This window comes from Pagrus major, chromosome 1, assembly GCF_040436345.1.
Source record: "Pagrus major chromosome 1, Pma_NU_1.0".
Taxonomy (NCBI): domain Eukaryota; kingdom Metazoa; phylum Chordata; class Actinopteri; order Spariformes; family Sparidae; genus Pagrus; species Pagrus major.
In genome coordinates this window covers 22,900,857-22,917,400 of record NC_133215.1, presented here as the reverse complement: position 1 = coordinate 22,917,400, position 16,544 = coordinate 22,900,857, and the positions used below count along the sequence as shown (strand labels likewise).

Below are 16,544 nucleotides of genomic sequence, written 5' to 3'. Positions count from 1 at the left end.
TGAATGCAAACATTGGGACCCGACACTGCACAGATTAAGTAGCTTCATGATGACTTCTCCCTTTGACATTATTACGTTAAATCTCTCTGCACACTTTATAATAAATGTGTAGAAAACAGTTCAAGATTGGGCAAATGCATCAGTTTAAATAATCATGTCTGTAGGGATGGCAATGTTCTGTCAGTCCATCACTTTGGTCCAGACTGAAATATCTCAACACCTATTTGATGGACTGACATGAAATTTTGCACAAACACTCATTAAAGATGATGACAGTGACTTCAGTAATCGTCTGACCTTTCCTCTCATGCAAGCATGAGGTCTACGAACGGTTTTGTATCTCAACAAACTGTTTTTTTCTGCACACATTCAAGCCTCCCGCAGGATAAATTGTAATCAACATGGTGATCCATTGGTTAGCCTGTGCTCTGGTTTATGAACAAATTAGGGCTGTCACGATATCAGAATTTCACTACACGGTTACTGTGTACATCTTTAACTGTGATTACTGTGTGTTTTATCTTCCCTCGATTATTCACATGATATTATCATATGTGTATTATTAACACAGTATCAATATTTTATTTTTAAATATCAAAGTTATCATGAATATCGTGAATATTGGGCACCATCACAAAGGCATTGTGCCTAACACCTTCATGTTCACTATGTGATAATCGTTAATTTGATTTAATTGGAATCTTGTGAGCAGCAGTACGTGCATTATAGTGAATTAAAATCTATATTTAAAGGAAAAGTTAATCCAAAAATGAAAATTCAGTCATTATCTACTAACCCTCATGCCCATGGAAAGTCGGCATGAAGTCTAATCGTCCACAAAACATTTTTGGAGGTTCACAGCAAAATAGCGTTGCAGCATTCTCCTAAACAACTGATGTAGATGGGGACTTGTTTTAAAATGTAAAAAAAACAAACAAAAAAACCCATCCAATTCTCCAGAAGCCCTAAGACCCCAAATTGATTTGAAAAGACATTATATAAACTCTTGATGAGCGGTTGAGCTCATGCATGCGCTTCAGATGGGGTGCGTGCTAAGACTTTTAGCTCGGCAGCTATTGTGAAGATGTCAGCTTTAAAAATAACATTTTGGGATCTTAGGGCCTCTGGTGTTGTGCTGTATGAGCTGTATGAAACCATTTTATATTTTTTTTATTTGTTTTTTACGTTTTAAAACAAGTCCCCATCTACATCAGTTGTTTAGATAAATGCTGCAACGAGCTGTGAAGCTCCAGAAATGCTTTGTTGACTTTCCATCGAAATGTGGGGGAGTAGATACTGACTGAGTGTTAATTTTTGGGTGAACTTACCCTTTAAGGCCTACACATTAAACAATGTGCTGACTTGATGATGAAAAACGTATAATTACTAACTAACGTAGACACAGTGCACAAAGACTGGGAGAAACGGGGGTCAGTCAGAACCCACAGCTCATTTTTCTCCCAGGGCCCCTAAGTAAGTTAATCCGGCCTTACACACCAAGATCACACCTCAGCTTAACTCTTGTCAATTATCCGGAGCTTTAAGTGAAATGTGTGCATACTTGTGAGCGCTGAAGGACAAGGTCATGCCCCCGAACACACTCATACAAACTCCTCTTGTGATCAAATTTACCAACATGACACATAAAAGCCACCTCCAAGGTTGACCTTTCACTCTCCTCTCACACCCTTCTCCCCGACCTCCCTCTCTACACTCCACACTCAAACCGCTAAGTGAATCCAGAGGCGCGCATGGACGCTGAAAGCACCGCAGATCGCCGCAAGCCCCGAGTGGTTTCAATCCACCACCCCTGCCTCTTTCTATCACTCCCCCCTTGTGGTTTGGGAGCTATCACACAGGAAGCAACTTTAGAGATATATTCCCACCTCCCCCTCCTATCTCCCCTCTTTCGCTCCCTCCTCCTCCTCCTTTACATCCTCTGCAAAAAGGAATGTCCTCCCGCTGCGATAGTAGCCAAGATGTGGAGCGGGCTCCTGTTTCCTGCCCGGCTGCATCTGTTCCCTCCAGCGCTGATCCCAGATAGAGGCTTCCTCAAGCCTGGGAACTGACCGGCCCAGCTGACAGACGGACAGAGGGGGAGAAAAGAGGCTTTAGCCCTGACTGCCTCAACATCCAAGTTCCCAAGTTAGCCTCTCTTGCCGGAGGCCAGACAGAGACCGTGGTTGTTAAACTCTAATTAGAGTGTCTTACTTCAGCGGCTCCTTCTCATGCAATCACTGGGAATGATAATCAATGTTTCAGTCAGTGGGAAGATGTATGTGATAGCATGAATGGAGGGTTGGTTTAAAGACAAATAAATACCTCACGGGGTCATCGAGTACAAAACAAATACACATCTTTATTGGGTTCATGTATAGTAAAGCAGTGTAAGCGTTCAGTGCAAATCTTTTCCCTTTCATAAGAAGCATTAGCTCAGGGTCGTGCTACAATCAAGCCCGGGATTTCTGATTAAATAAGAAGCTATCCCTTTAGAAAGACAGACCCAACAATCCCCTCCCTGTGTCATTTTACATAACCGTCTTTATTTCTCCTCCACCTCCTTCTTTCTCTGATCTGGCCCTTAAATACTCCTTTTTGAGCATTGGCCTCAACCAGAGGAGAACGTGTTTATGTGTAAGCAAGAGGAGATGTGACGGAAGCACTTTTCCGAGTCATGTGTCCAGGTGCGGAGAGGATCAGATTCCTGCGATTAGATTTATGGCTTAGTCCCTACAACAACACACACCCCTCCTCATTCAGCAAGGCCCCCTTTTGATGTCCCAGTCCACCCAGATATTTCATGGTGGACACATAATTAAAGTTAGGAAAATAAGCCGCTCTCATGACAAGCAAAGGTCTTGTGCTCTCTCTTCCCTTTTCGCCCTCCTCCTCCTCCTCTTCTTCCTCCGCTGTGTTTTTTTTGCTGCTTTTTCAGGCCCTTCACTCCCTCCCTTTGGTCCTTGTAACAGTAATAGAGCATTTCCTGCTTGCTGATAACAACCACAGTGACAACATGCACGGGTCCTGAGTGTTATAAAACAATGCTAGTCAGTGCAATTCAACATTTTGCATTCACGTCAATTTAGAAGCATCATCAATTAATCAAAGGAATCATAATTTACATTATGGATTTGTATGATGAAATCCAAGTTTCCTCCATTTCTGAAACTGGCATTATTTCTGAAAAGTCATTATGTTTATATGAAAAATATGTTTTTCTTCAGCATTTTTGTTTTGGATCAAATATTTAATTGTTAAAAATAGACGCATGCTTTGAATTTGATCTTATCTGTACACGCTCACGTGTGCTTGGATTACGGCAAGAATGTCGCAACTGTTTTGGTCACACATGCAGCCAAAAATCTGTCGAGTGCGACTGAACAGTTAGTTCAGTCAGTTCAATTTAGGGACTTCATGAACCAGCCATGAGTGAATGAGGAGTCTGAGTGGAGTTGCTGTTCTGAGAAAATAACAAGAGAGCTGAGGGGACACCCTTCTTTGATGCCCCAAACATTAGAAAATGGTGGAAAATCCACTTAACTGAAGCTGCTTGTGTTTTCTATCAAAGAGCCCACAAGTCGTTACGTCAGGAACTTTACAGATGAGAAGAAAAAAATGACCCAGGAATACATCATAGCAGTCCATAAGAAAATAAATACATGCTTTCCGAAAAATGTCTTCTGTCTTGCACAATACTGAGGGGTTAGTTATGATCAGTTCAGGTAAGCTGCAATGTCTCTTCCCCTGCAGCAGGGGGCGATAGTCTTATCTTTGCTTCACCTACACCTGGAGCGGGTGGCCTCCAGGGCTTTCTGGTGCCTCCGTTTGTTGAACCTCTTGACGTAGTTGTTGCTTCGCAGGAGGCCGTCTCCGGGCTTCAGTTTACCCCCCAGTAGGTTCAGGAGGTCAGTGGGAAGATGGCGCCTCCGGTGGTAGATCTGGCCCATTATAATGTATCTGGTCCCTTGGGAACACATAAGGGAAATGTTGAAGTGACTGGGAATAAGTGAACAGAACAATTTTTCCTCCTTTACACTAAACAAAGTAGTTGTTGCTGCTTTTGCTGAAATCAGGGAAATGGAATCAGACAACCCACAAGAAGAATTTGATGTCAACTTGTTACAGACACTTTAATCTCTGCACACAATGTGTTTCATAGGTCACAACTTTTGTCTTAAATCTGATCTTAAGCATTTAAAAGGAACTTTAAACACAAAAAAATGACAGCTCCTTGTAGCAGCTTTAAGTTTTAATCAACACCTATTAACTATATTAGTTAATGGATACACTTTCACAGACATTCACACCCAGATGTTTCGCTTTATGTGGCTTTCGAGCAGCCCTGCTACACTCACCGAGCTTGATGTCGGGGCAGGGCTTGCTGCACTTGTAGGTGTCCAGGACCAGAAGACGGACTTTGAAGAAAAAGCTGTCTGGGGTCACATAAAGACGACTCATCTTGTAGAAGCCGTCGCTGCTCACCATCAGTGTAATGAGACGTATTCCTTTGCGCACCACGTCGATGTCGTGAACTATCCCATTGATAGCTGTTTAAGGGACATGAAAAACATATGTTAAAGCAACATTATGTAACTTTTTTTTACCTTCATGTAACAGCTTCAGAATCGTAGGACGTAGTGAGTTTTGTTTGTAGTTAGCACCTACATTACGTCTGACTAATTGTTACAGACCTGGGATTTGTATTTACGACAGTGGTGTTGCACTCTGTAGGTGGCGCCAAATCACACAAACTGCCAATTTCTATATATTGTTGCTTTAAAATGCTGGAAATTCCTGTTTATGTTTATGCCATTATGAAGTTTAAATGTGCAATGTGAATTTTTAATGTGACTGGAAACAGTGGGGAACAGCTAGCATGGCTCTGTCTGAAGGTTACAAAAAGACATCTACTAGCCCCTTTAAAGCTCACAAATCAGAACATCAAATCTTTTTGTTCAATTTATAAAAAACAAAGTGTAAAAATGACCCGTTATGGTCTTACAGACACAAAGAAGCTGTAATATGTCTATTTGTCAGCTTTGAAGACGCTAATAGGTGGATTTTTCAAAATTAACCCATATGGACCAATCAGTCTCATAAAAATGCCCCAAAATCATCAGCTCACCAAAACATTATAGTTTTCATTGACTGCATCTTACTTTTGTTTGCCAACATTTGACAAACTCTATCTTAGTCACTCATTGTGTACATACCAAACTCACTGTAGCAGTAATACTCTCTCTCCTCCTTTTCCTTCCTGCATTCGCTCATGCAGAAGGCATCATGTGTGAAGTCGGACTCTGCAGAGAAGAAGACAAGCAGAGGACGAGACAGAGGGATGAGAAGACGAAGAGAAAGTGACTGTCTGTCATGACACGTACGGAGCCAGACTCTCATTCCAACGTCATTAGAAAAAGACAAGGTTGTCATTACAAAACCCAGGCGTTGCATTCCTCCACGTGGGGCAGGAGGAGGTGGTGTGTGTGATGCGACCTCATCCATGTTACATTTTTCCATCGTAATTACAATGTCAGAACTTTCTTAGTTGCTTTGCATTAGTTTCAGTCCAATCCCTAAATGACTGCACGCACAGGGAGACACTGACAGCCATGATTTGAGGGAAGTGGTTGTAATTACTGGCAGAGGATGTTAACTACCACTGGAAGGGTAGAAACCCTCACTTTCATGTCATTATCACTCTCTGTGTGAACTCTATGAACTTTATCTGTTTGTTTATACGATATTACAGCACGTCTTACTTCTTTTCACAAAAGCATAAACTTTGGCTTTCATTTCTAGGTGTTTTAGGGACGTATTTTCAGCCTTATTTAGACAGGAAACCATGGGGACAGAGATGAAGGATGACATGCAACAAAAGTCCCCAGCCGGACTCAAATCAGCAGTTACAGGGTCAGCATGTTCAACCCATCAGCCACAAAAATACAATAATGTCTCATAGTGATGTATAAAGTACAAATATTACCAGAAAAAGAAATCTATGCATTGTTCTATGGATATTGTCGGCAAGGTTTAGCAAATTGTTGTTTTTATTTACATATTCACCGTTAGATTTAAGTAAACTTGGGTGAACAGCAGGGATGTTTGCTGTGCTCGCCTCCCATTTTCTCCTCTCACTCTATCTTCTCCTCTATAGTATACCACATGCAACACTGCAGTACAGAGTAATAGAGCCCCACTGATACATGATTTTTGGGACTGAGGCTTATAGCGACAAATTTATGTAACAGAGACCAGATATTTTACAGATTAACAATAAACTCTACTGCCTAAAATCACATCAGTGCTCCTGGGAGAAAAAAATAAAAATCATAAAGCAGCATTTTGGACAACATATACGCTGATATGATATATCTGTGAAACGTCCAATATCGGCTGATGATGTCAGCTAACTGAAATATTGATTGGGTTCTACACCGATAGTAATAATGGCAATTTGTTAAGTGTGAGTAAGATTACATTTGATCATGATTATTTCCGATGCTGATGCATGGCTGCCTTTTAATAGCATGCCATTTTTCTTATATATAATTCCTATCTCAATATATTGGAGGGGACATTGGCCCTTTTTGTGGCCAAATGTTCAAAAGAGCCTATTAATTTAGCAGGATATACATTTTACATTGGAAAAAGTGACTAATGGGATAATTGTGTAATATCATATTTTAAAGGTCAGGTCACACACATTATTACAGCAATAAATAAATACTGTGATTTTAAGCATCAAAGGTTTTCCCAGATGGCTCTTACATAATTTGATCTTTCTGAAATATGTAGTCCCAGTTGGGGGTTTTATGAAATGATACAACTATGTGTACAACTCTGTATTAACACACAGGTCAGGCTCTTAGGTCAGGTTACAGTAAATCTGTCCGTACCTCTCCTCAGGATGTCGAACTGGTAAAGCAGGCTGGAGGAGCGCCGGTTGAAGGCGACTGGTGGGCGGCTGTTGTTCCGGGTGGCTGCACCGATACCTGACTGATAGAGACTGGACTTCCCCGGGCGGTTCTCCTCTGGGTCCAGCCGTCTGTTAGGGGGATCTCTGCGTGGGGAAGGGACCGGTTGCTGCGGCTGAGGCTGCGTGTGGGGTGGACCCCTGGGTCTGGAGTTTGGATGTCCCTCTGGTTCACTCTGCTGAGGTGGGCTGATGTTGGACTGGGTGTCCTGGTTGGTTTTCTGCACAGTGCGGTTGTTGTTGTTGTTGCTGGCAGCAGCTGTGGCCCCTGTTAGCAGGGTTTTGGGAAGCAGACCAACATTTTCTCCTCTGGTTTTCTCGCTGTTGTGCTCCATCAGACGGTCACTCTTGGGGGCCTTTTTGCTCTTGTTGTGTGGGCTGTGGTGGCGAGGGACGGGGGCCAGGTCACTGTGCTTTGGCCAGACAGCAGAGGGGAGAGGATGGAGGGTGAATTTGGACTCGACGGTCTTGCTGCTCTTCTCCAGGAGCTCGTTGATGGGCAGGGAGGGCTCTTTGACCAGCAGCCGGCTCTGGTTGCTCGTAGGTGGATCCACAAAGCTGGTCTGACCCTTTTCTATCAGGGTGTACAGCTCTGGGTTGACATAATCAAAAAGTTAAGACTTTTTCTTCATTTTGTTCATATACAAAGACTCTCTGCACATGATGCATTTAATTTACATGAGAACCGTGGATGTTCCTTGTAACTTAAAATATCTCATGGTTTAGGATCTTTTTTTGTTTTAATTAATAAAGTATGACAAATGTTTGTGTTTGTACTTCAACTGGAGGTCACTCACTAACTTTCATCATGAGAACTTGACATTTTATTTGACAGTATGACACTCATTGACCTCAGCATGTCTAACTTGATAAGAATCTACAGCCAGGATATTAAAATCAACCACATTCATAAAAGCCCCCAATCCTTCAAAGTTATAAAAGGTGACAACTGTAACTCATTTAGTATTTTATCTAAATCACATTTGGTAATTGTTTAGGAATAAGTTAATGCAGATAAAATTGCCTCAGATTATTGTACTTTTTGTAGGGTTTATAAAAGATATATTCTTGAAAACTAGTAGAACAACACTTAATAGATATTGTATTGGTGAGATTCAAAGCTACAGACATCCAGTGTTAAACAAGACATAACAGAGTAAGTTGCTTGCGGAAATAATAGACCTAATTTGGGAAAAAGGCAACATGTAACGCCTTCATTAAGATGTACAAAGCTGAGTGATAAAAGTTGCTTTTACTCACCATTAATAACATGCTCCTCCGTCTTGTAAAGAGGAAGCCCCAGAAACAAGAGAAACAGAATAATCCCCATCATCATCCTGGATGTTCAGTGTGGACACACGTTAAGGTCTGCTACAGAGCTGGGATTCCTGGGATTTTTATACGGGCTGCTCAGGAATGAGATGGGATGGGTTGGAACAGGAGGTGGTGGGACGTCCCAAACACAGAAATAAACACTGTGTCAGGACACTCCTTTCATTCATAAATGGATTCTAAAAAGGCTCCCATTGTTGTTTACAATGTAAGAGGGAAAATGTGACTCTGTGCAGTTCTCTGTTGTAGGATTTCAGAATTTTAGAACTAGATTTACCTTCTGGCAGCTGCTGTAAGAACATAATGTTCAAAATCGTATTGGTTTACTTACTTGTTTTGTTTTCATACGTTTTAAAATTTGGTGGACAATGTCAAATACACTCACATCAACTTCTCATCTTTCTTTGACCTCCATTCATGCCAGGTGGTGACTGTTGACTCAGTGCATTTACAATCACGAGTCTTCACTGCCCTCTGGTGGTCACAACGAGGAACTGCAGAACCTCAATACATCATTCAGAAGGAGAAATTATGGCATAATCACTCTTCCGGCAAATACTTTCAAAATACGGAGGCACAACTAAAAACTGATTACAGAGAACTCTGGACACATGCAGGGCATGCCATCATGATTAAATGGTCTTGTAATCTAACGAATAATTCCTGCTGCTGATTTTTTAAAAAAATTTACTGAATAAGGGGTTTTATGCTGGAGATTATCTGTCATGTTTCCTTTTTCTGCATTCATAGTTATGATTCAGATCATTTATCAATTTACTGCTTGGCTTAATCCAAGTTTTTATCAGTATTAATTTGTAGTTTCACTAAGAATCACTTCGCTAAATCGACTGGCTGTCTATCCAGGTACATGCAGCATGGTGCACACTGGTTTCAGGGCTTTCAGTGCATATTACCGCTTTCCATCGTCCAACTCACTGAGGGATGCGACTTGTACTGTAGCCCTGAAAAGGAAGCTAAATGCGACCCAGATGGGACTCGAACCCACAATCCCCAGCTCCGGAGGCTGATGCCTTATCCATTAGGCCACTGGGTCATTACGTAGCTTAACTTGAAAAACAAGCATTTTGAAAACAAAAGAACAAATAATAATTGACTACACGGCGTGAGTATCAACATCTACTATTGATTTACAGATTGTTAAGAATAGCATATGTTGCCGTCAGTACCATAGGTATTTCAAACATGGCTGCAATTGTCTATAATGAGAATCAGCAGTCGGCTCAAAACGATGCGAGAGTTTTTTCTCGCGATACTTTCAGTGGTTGCCTTTGACAACGGTTGCGTTGTCGGAGCTTGTTTTTTCACCGTGGGGAACTAACGGACCAATCAGAAGTCAGCAAAAAACAGGGCGGTATATAACTGACGTCACGGGTATTGTAGAAAAAATCGCAAGTTATCGCCAACGGTAAGCGCGTCGTACATGCTCTGTCCCTTTATGTACTTGTTAGACAAATGTATCGTGATTTAATTGTTTAAGTTAATGATTTTACGTACAGTGTGTGTGTATCTTCCGTGTTCATGAATTTCAGCCGAGTTGATGGGTGTTGGTTTACCAGACAGGCTCCGCGTGCGATGGGCCACATGGTGTTAGATAACCGGCTTGGCTCCAAGACAGGCGAACAGTTAACCGTTAGCTAAGCTAGCTAATATGACGTCTGCTAGCCAGCTAACAGAAAGTAAAACCGAGTAAAGCCGCCAAAGTAGACATTTTTACGATCGTTGATTTCTGTCATATTTTTACAGGGAGTGTCTTCAACATGAGTGGAATCGATAGTCTCGCTCAACGGTCAGGAATGTCAGCTGCCAACGACAGCGTAGATCGACTCAACCAGTTCAAAAACAAAGGGAAAGATGCCACTGTAAGCTCTTGTCAGTAACAACCAGCATGCGACCATTAATTATGTAACATCGCTGATCCACATATAAACATGTTGCTGTCACGCCTTTCGACTTCTACAGGAGCTTAGGCGCAGGAGAGCGGAAGTCAACGTGGAGCTACGGAAAGCAAAGAAAGATGATCAGATCCTGAAGAGGAGAAATGTCCAAAACCTTCTGGACGAGCCAACCTCTCCTCTCCAAGAGAAAGATGCACAGGTAGACCAAGCAGTTGAGCTCTGGGTCAGCTCTACTGCCCCTCTCACACACTAGCTACTAGATTTGGCGGGGAACAGTGAACAGGAGGCACTAAGGAGGGTTAAATCCAGCTGATGTCCGTGTGTTTTCTACATTTGATTATGTCTTTTATAATTTATGGCTGTGATATATCTACCTCCATGCAAACCACTGACACTTCCCTGAAAATGTCTTGTCTAGTTGAACCTCAAAGGCTGACATCGAAAGGTGTCTGCCCCTGCATTTTGTCAGTGGCCAAAGGTCAGTTGGACACTTAGGATAGTTAAGTGTCTACATAATTATAACAGTGTGAAGGTTTAACCACTTCCTTTTAAAGTACTTCCCAGCTGACTCTCATGGTGCTATGAAGGTTTTGAGCTTTCATGATGTACAAATAGTCTCAAAAACCAGGATAAAATCGGTTAGACTGGGTAGCTCTCTGATCTGCGTGTTGCTGGTCCTGTAGCCCTGACCTAAACATATAGCATGCATGTTGAGGGTTATTTTTAACTGCTGTGTTTGACCCTGGTTTACTGGGCAGATAAGTAATCCTCTTGTGTTTCTGTTTGCACAGCCTCCTCAGTACTGGTCTGTGGAGGAGATTGTCGTTGGTGTGAACAGCCAGAATCTAGATCATCAGCTGCAGGCCACACAGGCAGCCAGGTAAAATCATTTTGAAAATAACCTTGATTAAAGAGTTTTGTGTTCCTGTCTTGTTACTGTGGTACTTTATGCTAACACACAGTCTTTATGATGAACTACGTTGTGGATCAATATCCCCTGTATTGCCAGTCGAAGTTACCCTAACCATGTTTTTTCTTGATATACAGGAGGCTCCTCTCCAGAGAAAAGCACCCACCGATTGACAGCATTATTGATGCCGGCCTCATCCAAAGGTTTGTTAGTTTTCTGGCAATGTCTGAATGCCCTCCCATCCAGTTTGAGGCAGCTTGGGCCCTGACCAACATCGCCTCAGGTACCTCAGAGCAGACCACTGCAGTAGTGGAAGGAGGGGCCATCCAGGCCTTCATCTACCTAGTGACTTCTCCACACCCGCACATCAGCGAGCAGGCCATTTGGGCCCTGGGAAACATTGCAGGTACTGTTGCCTGACTAGCTCAACATCTCTCTGTTTTTGAGTTGGTTGTGTTACTTCAATTGCTGCATTACGACATCATACACTGTTACAAGTGGTCAGCCTTTTTGCCTCAACAGTTGTGATCTTTTTTTTTTGCTGTTGTTGCTGTGTGTAATTATGCTTTCTTTGTTTTGTCTGGAAGTGTTGCTGCTCTATGCAGGCTGTAATACTGAGTGAATTTTGAAACTTTAAAGTGTGTTGTCGAGTTCATTATCCAAAGGTGAATTATGCAAGGTAATAAGGAACCTATGGTCTATCAGTAAAATATAGATCATTGTGAGAAAAAGCTCTGACATATTATGGTAACTGAATAAAATGCTGAGGCTTTAAATGTAGTGCTTGCTCTCTGAAATGCTCAACCAAATGATGCATTATTCTTGGTAACTACCCACAGTCACTTTATGTAATTTTCATTTTGCACTGCGGACAGGTAATAAATGTCTTCTCCCCCACAAATTTAGGTGACGGATCCAACTACAGAGACCTAGTGATCAAACATGGCGGTCTCCAGCCACTTCTAACCTTGCTTGCTGCCCCCGACCTGTCTGTGTTTCCTGTAAGTATCCATCAAACACTGCACTGCTGTTTTTAACAGACATTTTTGTTTTTCGATGGCAAAGGCCCTATTAAAACCTAGTATGTTGTTTCTGGATATACACATCCAAACTGTCTGGGTTCAGAGAAAGACTTCTGTTCACACTTGGCACAAAACGCAAAGACAAGGCAGCTGTTGGTAGATTTGTCACATCATGAATACTCAGCAGAATTAACTAGACTCTCCTTTAGTGTGATCAGGAGTATGTGTGAGACCAGTCAAAGTACATTTTTGTTCACCTGAGACACATTTTAGCACCAAGTGTCTAGAGCCTTATCAGGCTGGCATGTGGTCTGAGGCTTGAAGAAGCCTTTAGCAAGCAGCAGGAAGTTTGTAATTGTATTGTGCTTATGCACCTTTTAGAAATCTTATTCAGGAATTTAGTAATTTACTGGAGTTATTCATCACACACAAATTGCACAATAGCTCCAACTGTTAACATTTATAAAGCCTTTATTGAAATTGCAGTTGTAACAAAAGATGTATTTATTAAAAGTCACTGAACTGATCCCGAGACCCTGGTGTCATTTTGTTTGGTCATTCAGTTTTCAGCTAATGTTTAGATTTGCTGAAAACTGAACTTGCTCTCCTTTTAGAGAGGTCTTTGAACTTTGCTTACAACTTTCATGTTTTGACGCTTTGATGTTCTAAAATAACTATAAAATGACTTTTCACCCACCATGACAGTCGGGCTACCTGCGCAATGTCACCTGGACGCTGTCCAACCTGTGTCGGAACAAGAACCCGGCACCACCTTTGACGGCGGTGCAGCAGCTGCTTCCAGCCCTGGTGCGCCTCCTGCACCACGACGACAGGGAGGTTCTGGCTGACACCTGTTGGGCAGTGTCCTACCTAACCGACGGCTCTAATGAGAGGATAGACGTGGTGGTGCAGGCTGGCCTGGTGCCCCGCTTGGCACAGCTGCTAGGCTGCGGGGAGCTCTCCGTTGTGGTATGTGGTGTTGAGTTTGTTTACATCCAAAGTTAATGTTGGTTGTTACATTTGAAATGGCAGTCAGTGCACTGTCTGCAGTGCTCATATTCAGTTAGTACAACATATAAATTTAAAGTAATTATCAAAAGACTAACATGTCATAAGGATCACCAACATCACTCCTCCTCCTAAATACTACAGATAATTGACTTGCTTCCCCTCAATTCCCAGACTCCAGCTCTGCGTTCACTTGGCAACATTGTGACTGGGACAGATGAGCAGACCCAGTGTGTGCTGAATGCAGGAGCTCTAACGATGTTCAGTAACCTACTGCACCATCCAAAGCCCAACATCCAGAAAGAGGCAGCCTGGACATTGTCCAATATCACTGCTGGCAAGGAATCCCAGATCCAGGAGGTCATCAATGCAGGCCTGATCCCCATCCTAGTGGAGGTCCTCCAACAGGTCAGAACACAGGAGCATGCAGAAAATATGGAGATTTATTGATTCATAATAAGTCAAACTATATTTCATTGAATAGTGTGGGGATTCTTTTCCCTACATTTTACCCATCCTAATTACCTTCCTTGAGCATCAGACAGCCACAGGGCAGCACCTGGGCTCCAACTCCAGTTCTGAGTCTTGGAGTATTACTAATATCTAACTTAGTTATATTTGATTGTGTTTTCTTTTGCTCTGCTGCATCTACTAAACGACAACTTCCACTATTTACATTCAAGGTGTTTACTAACCAGTCACAGAGAACTGGCCTAACCTGATCAGCACAGTTACTTCCCCCATCTTTTCTATGACCTGCTGTAGATTATGCACTGTTAGTATTTTATAAATAAGTAACAATACTTTTCTGAGTCACTATTTAAAGATGATTTCATTTTTATTAATGAGGGATCATTTAGTATCTCTAGTATATCTCTGCACTTGTCTTTAGTCTAAAACATCAGATGTCATTTGTGTTTAGGGAGACTACAAGACCCAGAAGGAGGCAGTTTGGGCTGTCACAAATTATACCAGTGGTGGAACAGTGGAGCAGGTGGCCTACCTGGTCCATTGTGGTGTGCTGGAGCCTCTGCTCAACCTGCTGACAGCCAAAGACAGCAAAATCATCTTGGTCATTCTGGATGCAATCTACAATATTTTACAGGTACGCTTCTAAGACCCTGTTGCTTTCTTTGCATTGGAGTAGCTCAAAGCAAGTTTGTCTTCCTAGTGCAAACAAAGTGCTGCAGTAACACAATGTGCCATGTGTCAGCCTGACTAACATTTCAGGTCACCTCTGAGGTCGACTGTAGAGCCATTCCATTCATCTCAGTGGATTGTGTAAATGTTTGAAAATCAGCATGCACACAATCTATACTCGATTAAGTTGAAGGAAATGAGTCACTGTAATTGTTACACAGTACCTGCAACTATTGCTGTCGAGGTTATTTGATCATTATGTAGCAATGAAGTTGTAAAGTAAAATTGTTGTTGTAACATAAACTTAATCAAATCTTTTTTTAACAAACCAAAATAAGAAAGTAAGAAAAACGCAAAAAAACACTGCACTACAGTAAACTTCTACGCTCAAGCATATTTTAGTACACTTTTTCCACTACATCACGCCAAATCAATAGACTTTCTTCTTTTTTCCTGATAAGAGTTTTCTGGGTAGAAAACATGTTTCGTGACCAGCTTTTTCAGATCCTAAATGTGCCTTCTTTCATCATCTCATCTTATTTCACATGAAAAGAATAAAACATGCAAAAACACTGGCATAAGGGACTTAAGGGTTAGTGCTTGTAGGCAATATAACGTGGCAACATAATAATTTTAATACATTTAAGAGACATTAGCCTCTAACTGTACCCTTCCAGACTCTTCTGTCTGCACACTTTTATTTTCAAGTCCTGGGGAAATGGAGATTAACCCCACGGGTTTCAGAGATTAGGAAACAGAATTTAATAGAATTTAATCTCAGTCACATCATAGATTGTATGAGGCGGATGGATTGTTGACAGTCACAGATGAAAAGGGATGGTCACACATCACAGGAGGGAACTATTAGTCTTATTGTTTTTTTTTACTTTCTCCACAGATGGCGTACAAAACTGGGGAGCATGAGAAACTGGGCCTAATGATTGAGGAGTTGGGTGGTCTGGAAAAGATTGAGGCACTGCAGACCCATGACAATGAAGCTGTCTACAAGTCCTCTCTCAACATCATAGACAAATTCTTCTCTGAAGATGTAAGTGTTCCTGATAAGGGAGTTCCCCATCAGATGAGTCGTGCAGAAATTACAGCTGGATTCGAATATATTAGTCCACGAGTGAAAGTGAGGCATTCAGAGAATTTTGGAGACTGGTTGAAATAACGATGACAGTGATCAGCGCCACTGTTGAAAACACTGTTGACATGTCAAATTCTTGAATGACCACAGCTCAGTGTGATTTGGATAGCTTGTTTCAGTTATGATATTAACCACATCCTTAAACAAGTCGAGCTGAACGCAAACATGGGAAGAATTACAAGACTGGCAGAAGAAGTATGACCACACTGTCAGTTATAATATGATTAATTGACAGCAGTCTTGGCAGAGCCTGCAGGGTGGCACAAGTGGAGTGTGATTATTCTTTGCTACTCACTGTTGCCAAAGGCTAAATGTGAGGTGGTGGTGTAACATACGGTAGCCTAAGATTTGTCTTTAATATAATGACAGTGCATATGTTAATGTTTAATGGATGTTTTGTTTCTCAAAGTACTCAAAATAAAAACAGCCTTTTGCGTACGTGATCTGCAGTTAATGATACTCAATTGTCGCAAACCCTTTCTTAGCTGACAGAAATTGTCCAAGTCTGCAGAATCTGTTGTAGTCCATAAAACCACCCCCATAACACGCTTAGACTTGTTGAATCCTCTAATGCTTTTCTGTTTCCCTGCTTTTTTCAGAATGAAAATGATCAGTCCGTGGTCCCAGAAGCCACTGAAGAGAGCTACACCTTCCAGGTCCCGAACGACCAAAGCACTTTCCAGTTTTAACCTGTCCAGCTTGCTCTTTGTAACATGGAAAAAAAAGAACATTTCTTGTTGATATTTTTGTATTTTTTTAAAAACATTTCATCCTTGTACATAACAGTACAAGGACAAAACATCCCTCTTTTAAAGAGATATTTGTAAATAAATGTCCATCATGCATATGTTTTTTTTGGTGTGTGTTTCTGATATAAGCAGCCTGTGAACAGGTAAACCTACTACAGTTACTTGGTAAAAGGAGTGAATGAGCGAGATGTTAAGAATGACTTCTTATGGTAAAGAGGGAGTGGGAGCTGATTCTGCGTCCATGTCACCACTAGGTGACACTGTGCTTATTCTCTATGCTTGATGTGTGCCTGCATGTTCTAGGGATCCTGTTGTGTCTATAGTACTTTGTAAACTATTTTATG

At 41.7% G+C, this 16,544-nt stretch overlaps 2 protein-coding genes and 1 non-coding gene across 3 annotated transcripts; 1 reads left to right on the top strand and 2 right to left on the bottom strand.

Annotated features, from left to right (window-relative positions):
• Window positions 1-3,776: 3,776 nt before the first annotated feature.
• On the bottom strand, window positions 3,777-8,309 carry LOC140997651 (uncharacterized). The gene is made up of 5 exons (XM_073467655.1): window positions 8,234-8,309; window positions 6,897-7,565; window positions 5,214-5,300; window positions 4,356-4,547; window positions 3,777-3,964 (listed from the first exon to the last, which is right to left on the bottom strand). Exons 1-5 carry the CDS (start codon window positions 8,307-8,309, stop codon window positions 3,777-3,779), a joined length of 1,212 nt encoding a protein of 403 aa, XP_073323756.1.
• A 977-nt stretch (window positions 8,310-9,286) lies between these two features.
• Window positions 9,287-9,359, bottom strand: trnar-ccg (transfer RNA arginine (anticodon CCG)). The gene has a single exon. It is a non-coding gene; the product is annotated as a tRNA-Arg (tRNA).
• A 305-nt stretch (window positions 9,360-9,664) lies between these two features.
• LOC141006123 (importin subunit alpha-1-like) lies at window positions 9,665-16,296 on the top strand. The gene is made up of 11 exons (XM_073478249.1): window positions 9,665-9,731; window positions 10,070-10,185; window positions 10,286-10,420; window positions 11,013-11,101; window positions 11,269-11,537; window positions 12,038-12,132; window positions 12,859-13,122; window positions 13,336-13,569; window positions 14,084-14,266; window positions 15,200-15,349; window positions 16,051-16,296. Exons 2-11 carry the CDS (start codon window positions 10,084-10,086, stop codon window positions 16,138-16,140), a joined length of 1,611 nt encoding a protein of 536 aa, XP_073334350.1. The 5' UTR covers window positions 9,665-9,731; window positions 10,070-10,083; the 3' UTR covers window positions 16,141-16,296.
• Window positions 16,297-16,544: the final 248 nt, after the last annotated feature.